The sequence below is a fragment of the Malus sylvestris genome, chromosome 5 (genome assembly GCF_916048215.2).
Source record: "Malus sylvestris chromosome 5, drMalSylv7.2, whole genome shotgun sequence".
Taxonomy (NCBI): Eukaryota; Viridiplantae; Streptophyta; class Magnoliopsida; order Rosales; family Rosaceae; genus Malus; species Malus sylvestris.
This window is the reverse complement of record NC_062264.1, coordinates 18298593-18305903: the sequence shown is the minus strand read 5'-3', so window position 1 is coordinate 18305903 and position 7311 is coordinate 18298593. Positions and strand designations below refer to the sequence as shown.

Genomic DNA, 7311 nt, shown 5'->3' with positions numbered 1-7311 from the left:
GTAGTGTATGAATGTATTTTTTATGAGGCTCTTATTTTCGAGTGTAGATGTAGTATTTAAACGACAAATATGTTTTAATGTTTTGAAGTAATATTTATGTGACAATGTGTGGTATGTGCAAATTTAAGAAAAAAAATATTTTTCTTAACGGATCATAACGGGTCGGGTCACTTTACCCGTTGGGTAAAGTGATCCGACCTGTTAAGGACCCGTTAAGATAACAGGTGTGATACGACACGACCCGTTAAGATAACAGATGTTACACAAAAACGACACGAACAAGACCGACACGACCCGTTTGCCAGGCCTACACACACATCTCTAGGTTATTATTCAAACTGTTCAACACTTTTGTGTAGTTTAAAGGAGATTTATTGGATTTTGATCTAAGGGTAAAACCAACTTTTGACGACTTTTCTTGTGGTACAACTCACTTTGGATTTGAGTCCATACATTCCCCAAACACAAAACAGAAACACCTTTTTTAATTTTTCGGGAAAAGTGAATTAAATTGTAAAATAAACAAAGTGGTTCATGTAACGAGAGACTTCTGCGACAAAGGATCCAAAGCTCATTCAATTTCAAGTTTCAACTGCATCAGCTTTAGCTTTCAAGCGAAAATGAGTTAGAACGAGTCTATCGTCGCTACGGTGTTCTTGTTTAACAAATGTTACTACATATCTTTTTTCTCACGACATTGTATTACTAAATTAAAACATTATATAAAAATATATTAATTACAGGCAAGTTGCTTTCATTTAAAATGCATGATAAACACAAAAATACATAAAATATGTGGGCCACTCTGTCTCATCTTCAACGTCGTTTGAAACTTCTACTGTATAATACAAAGTGTAGTATAATGATTTCATACACTCCTTATGCAAGCTCTTATGCAAGCTTTCCTCTATCTTTTTTTATAAGTGTGTGTTTGATGACACATACTTTTTCTTTGTTTGAACAAACGACTGATGACACATGTTGATTCTTTCATCTCTGTGAAAAAGTAGTAGGGAGAACGATTACTATTAGGATTAGTGTATAGAGAAACTAATAATACATGTTAGGTTGAAGGTCAATTGTTTATCATTTTCATGTGTGCTTTATTTGATTTAGTTTGTGGGGCAACCAACTAGCTATTGCTGCCGTTGTATATTCTCCATATTTATTTTGATTTTGTTCTCTTTAAAAAAGCTCTCAACATCGAATCAGCTTACCTAAATTAAAATAATTATAAAAAGAGGTTTACTTTTTACAATGTTGAATGAAACTTGATTTCAATCTTATTTTATTTTTTAAAATTCAATTTGTTACTTTGCTCCTAAAACTCAAGTGGTGCAAAGATTGGAAATTCAGATGATAAAGCGGTACATGTTGAGTTTTAGAAAAATAAAGTGAGATTAATTGTAGTTCCAAGCGTCATAGTGAGAAACAAGCCTTAAAAAAAAGCATTAAAACATTATTTCATTCACTTTTAGACGGACATATGGACAGTAAAACTATGAAAGAAAAATGCTAATCGAACCACAACCACACGATGTGGTCAAAAGCTGTGCGCTCTACTAGCTGACCTAAGATGACATTTGTGGTTGAATACATTTTGAATACACCAAACTACATAAATAATTCAAAGTGAGAAACGAAACAAAACTTGTTAAGCTTGTCCCGTCGGCAATAACATAATGGACCACATTATTATGAGAACGTACCATCACAACTATTTGAGATGCAAAGTATGTAACCCTAGAAAAATGCTTTAAGATTATGGTAATACATTATGAGAGAACATCGTATTTAAAGAGATATTTTGCACCAATACGAAGATCAAGTGATTCGTACATTTACATATTATCCCACAATTAACCGGGCACCATTACATTACATTGATGAAAACGAGTAGTGGATACAAGAATTTCTCCTAATCTCGATCTTTTAATTATTATGTATATTGTACAAATTGCAATAGAAAAAAAACAATATACAATTTAGCTTATTCAACGTTAAAAATAGTTAAGAATTTAAAAATTAGTTAATACTTTGGCCGACAAACCATATTTTGACGCTTCAACTTCAAGTCTTCAAGAATCAAGACCTCGGTTTTCCTCTCCCACCACCATACGCTTGCTTGCAAATGGCGTTAGGTTTCTGCGAAGGCATGCACAGATTCGAAGACGCTGGGCACGCCTGCAGACAATTATCCCCCAAGCTTCCGGACACTCCATTACCTCCGGTCACCAGTCCCGCCGGCGGCTGCCCAATCAAAAAGTTTCCGTCCAAGTACAACCTCTTTAACGACTTTTTCCGCCCGTACTCCACTGGGATCCTGCCACGTAGCCGATTGTACCGAAGTGACAGCGACGACAGCACAGGATAGCTCCCGAAATTTACCGGCACGTAACCTTCGATTCTGTTAAAACCCAAATCAAGGGCCACGAGCTCGCCACCGCCATTGGGCGGGATCTCGACACCTGTCAGGCTGTTATTGGCCAAATCTACTTGCTGGAGCGACGGTTGGAGAAAGAACCACGACTGTAGAGTCCCGGCGAACGAGTTCTCGCTGAGTTCTATCACTTCCAACTGAGTCAAGCCGGCGAAGACCGATTCCGGAATCGACCCGGATAACGAATTGTGCTTCAGAGCGAGTTCAAGGAGGTTCGGGGGCAGTTTGGGGATTGTGCCGGCGAGCTTGTTGAAGCTCAGATCGAGCCGTCGTAAATTGGGTAGCGAGTTCAATGTGTTTGGGAGAAACCCAGATAGTAAATTGTGGGAAATGTCTAAGGATTCGAGGGATTTAAGGTTGGAAATGGCTGGAGGGAGCGAGCCGGAGAACGAGTTGGATTGGAGAGTTAAGGTTTGGAGGTTGGAGAGAGAGGAAATGGAGGATGGGATGGCGCCGGAGAAGGAGTTATCGGCGAGGTCGAGAGTGGTGAGGTTGGTGAGCTGAGAAATGAGCGGGGTGAGCGTCCCGGAGTAGGCGGCGGGGTCGAGGGTGATTTGGGTGACCCGGGTCGAGTCGGGTGAGCAGGTGACGCCGCACGTGAAGTGGGTTCGGCGGGGGACGGCGCAGGGGTCGGTGGTGAAGTCCCAGGAGGCGAGGCAAGACCACGGCGGAATGGAGGAGGGTTTGACGGCGGATTTGAATGCCTTGAGGGCGGAGATGTCTGAGGGGGAAGTGAGGGCTTGGATTGGAGAAATGTGATTGGTGGAGATTAGGAGGGAAATGTGAAGGAGGAGGAGGTGGAAGTGGACGTGGTGGTGGAGGTTGAGGTTAGGCAGAGGCATAGCTACTTGGTGGTTTGTGTTTGAAGAAGTGAATGACTGACTTTTGAGCATTTTTATGGATGGAGAATTACGAATGATGTAATGTGAATGTGTGTAGTGGGGGTACTGGCGAGTTAGTAGTGAGTGAGTTTAGCCATCCAGTTGGAGAGCACTAAGATATTGGAAGACTTTTTACTTTGGCAATCTTCCGTGTTGCTAATTCACATGTTAATAATTAGCACATATATATTGTCACTTAATAATAGTTCAATAATATTCATCTTTACAGTAAGTAAGAAGTTTTAATTCGAATTTCATACCAATTTATTATTCCACTCTCTCGAAATAAATATAAATCATTGTATCCAACAAAATAAAATCATTAGACTTCCTAATTCACTTGTTATAATATCAACAAATGACATGATTCATATATTATGTAATTAAAATGTTAGATTATAATGTTAGACTACTAGCAAACAAATTTACTTGTTTAAACATAAATAAACTAGTTTCTGACAAAAAAATAAAAAATAAAAACATAAATAAACTAGTAATACCAAATGCCAATGCGAAAGTAAGACAGAAAATGTTATAAAGATTTGAGTTAGATATTTTATTGATTTGTTTATGATTTATGGAGGTGAATTTTCTGACCTGCATCACAGTTCACACACATGCCTAGTAGTTGTTGATAGACCTGGATTATCTGTCCTCCCCTCTCAAATCTTTCTCATCTTTTCTTATTTCTGTGATCACGGTTAAGCCACGTCAATATTTTATATTCTCATTGCTTTTTGTCTTATTATTTCTATAAAAAAATCAATATAAAATGTTGACGTGGCTTGACCGTGACCACAAAAATAGAAGAAGATAAGAAGGATATGAGATGAAGAGAGCAGACAATCCAGATCCGTTGTTGACATGTTGCAATTTTTAATTTCCTTATTAGAACTTTGTTTGGCTCAAAAGCCACGAGTGAAATTTAAAAAAGGGTAAAAATCTGTTTTTGCTGGAGATTCTGAGCATTGAGAAATCTGCTTGCCTCCTGGTGGCATGCTTGTTTTCTAATTGCAGCGTGAAAAGGGGAGGGGTTCTTAATTCAGTAATTTGGAATTTGCATGGTTCTTCGTGGGGGATAAAAACACAAAAACTCACAAATGTGCATGACGAATGATGTCCATGCAAAAGAAATGACAACAAAATCTACTTACTAAAAATGCTTCACGATCGCCACTTAGTATTACAGTCTAGTGATATTCAGTGGCGAAGTCAGAAATTGTCGGGAAAATGGACGAAATGTAAAAGCATAAAAGGCGATCACTTGAAGAAATAATTGAATTTCAATGAGACATCCTTAAACTAGTTACCTTCTTGAAGTTGTTTAACTGAGTTCATAGAATCAGATTTAACTATGGCCCACTAATTCAATGGTTTCCTTTTACCAACAAGAGACCCAAAAACCAAGTAGATGATGACACACTACAATATGCACAAGGAAATTGAAGAAGATTTCCTAAACCTTTTGTCTCAAGTTCAATTTTCTCCTCAGATTTTAAAGTAAAAAAATTGTCTCTGAAGTTCGAGATTATACGAAGTAACTCTCTAACAATAAAAAAAGGGACAATCATTGCACTTGTAAACCCTAAAAACTTGAGTTATTTCTTCAAACCAACTCAAATTATTGAACAAAAACAGTAGTAATCTTGTGAAACCAAACCTGTCTTTTGCTCATCTTCTGAACGTTATCCTCCTGCCACTCACAGTACATCGAGAAGAGTTCCAATAGCACTTTCAAATCCACAATACCTACATTGTCAAAACTAATAAAATACAAGCAATAATCTTGCAAGAGAAAAAAAAACACATGTACATAACAACCATTTCCATTATACTAATCGCTGCGGAATTCAAAATTCAGCTAATCCAATTCCTATGTAAGGACTTCATATTGGTGTTTTATGTTTTTCAATCTCTTCTTCAACATTAACATTTGTCCCTTTCAAAAAAGAGTCCTTATGTTATTATTCATTCAGTAAACAAAATACAACCTTTCCTATTCATATTCAATTATCAATTAAATAAAATTAGGGTTTTGAGAAACAGAATTCCAACACGCCTAAAACAACCTAGAATTTAGTTTTTCTTTACACCCAGATTAGAAAATCAGAAATCTTCAAACCCCAAAAAAAGTTAAAGAATTACATGTTTGAGTAAAGAGACAGAACAAACATGTTTGTGGGATGTATAGCCAAAAAAGTTGATCAGAGCAGACACGACTGGCTTAAAGGCTGGAAGCAAGGGACAACCGAGGGCTCTCTGGTTTTCAAAAGGGAAGGGGACTAAACATGGTGTGAGGCAGCGGTAACAGGGATTTTTTTAATCACTAAACGGACCAGCTTTTTTTAATTAAGAAATATTTCAATTTTTTAATCACTAAATTACACAGTGTTGTTTTATTCAAGGGTTTTTCAAAAAAAAAAAAAAAAAAAAGAACCCCTGCTGCGCAACCCAGCAGCAACAACCCAGAAAACTAGAAAGAAGTCGTCATTTCCGACAGGATCAGAGGGTCAGAACCACCGTTCATAGGCTTGATTTCCGATTAGGAGAGGGGCGGCCACCCTTCCTTGCTCCTCTGTAGCTTCGTAATTGGTGATATTCCCCTTTACTTGTAAGTGAGAGGTTATAAGTTCGGTTCTTTAAAAATGAAGTGTCATACACAAAGTTAAATCTTATGTGGCTATAAATTTAAGACCTAATTATGTTCTTCAGGAGCTTTGAACTGGTACGGGCGTGCCAATACAAGTGGTGAGGGTCTGCTCTGCAGTGAACTTATGATAAGTGATTAGGACTGAAGAATGAACATTGTGGCCTTAAATTCTACAACCTGAAGCCAAGCAAAATCAATGTTTCGGGCTTGAAATGAAGCAAAACCAATTTATGGTGCCAATAAATTCTACAACTTAAAGCCATGCAACATCATTGTGAATGTCTACTATATCATGAAGCAAAACCAATTTATGGTGCCAACAAGAGCTTTATCAAAGGAGTTCAACCACATTTCTCAAAAGCTTCACACACTCTTGATCAAGACAGTGTGAAGCCAAACAATTTATGGTGCCAACAAGAGCTTCATCAATGGAGGGCAACCACAACTCTCAATAGCTTCACACACTCTTGATCAAGACAGTGTGAAGCAAAACCAATTTATGGTGCCAACAAAAACTTCATCAATGGAGGACAACTACAAATTCTCAAAAGCTTCACACTATCTTGATCAAGATAGTGTGAAGCAAAATCAATTCATGGTACCCAAAAAAAGCTTCAACTCCAAAGCTTCAACACAAAAGCTTCACCAACAAAAGCTTCATCAATGGAGGACAACTACAAATTCTCAAAAGCTTCACACTATCTTGATCAAGATAGTGTGAAGCAAAATCAATTCATGGTACCCAACAAAAGCTTCAACTCTAAAGCTTCACCTACAAAGCTTCAACTCCAAAGCTTCACCTACAAAAGCTTCAACTCAAAAGTTTCACCCACAAAAGCTTCAACACAAAAGCTTCACCAACAAGAGCTTCATCAATGGAGAACAACTACAAATTCTCAAAAGCTTCACATTATCTTAATCAAGATAGTGTGAAGCAAAATCAATTCATGGTACCCAACAAAAGCTTCAACTCTAAAGCTTCACCTACAAAGCTTCAACTCCAAAGCTTCACCTACAAAAGCTTCAACACAAAAGCTTCACCCACAAAAGCTTCAACACAAAAGCTTCACCAACAAAAGCTTCATCAATGGAGGACAACTACAAATTCTCAAAAGCTTCACACTATCTTGATCAAGATAGTATGAAGCAAAATCAATTCATGGTACCCAACTAAAGCTTCAACTCCAAAGCTTCACCTACAAAGCTTTAACTCCAAAGCTTCACCTACAAAAACTTCAACCAAAAGCTTTACCCACAAAAACTTCAACACAAAAGCTTCACCCATAAAAGCTTCACCTACAACAGTTTGACCCACAAAAGCTTGACCCACAAAAGCTTGA

At 37.7% G+C, this 7311-nt stretch overlaps 1 protein-coding gene across 1 annotated transcript; it reads right to left on the bottom strand.

Moving 5' to 3' along the window:
• Positions 1–1791: 1791 nt before the first annotated feature.
• On the bottom strand, positions 1792–3400 carry LOC126624037 (probably inactive leucine-rich repeat receptor-like protein kinase At3g28040). Its single transcript, XM_050293032.1, has one exon. The coding sequence runs from the start codon at positions 3331–3333 to the stop codon at positions 2086–2088; it is 1248 nt and encodes a 415-aa protein (XP_050148989.1). The 5' UTR covers positions 3334–3400; the 3' UTR covers positions 1792–2085.
• Between the last annotated feature and the right edge of the window lie 3911 nt (positions 3401–7311).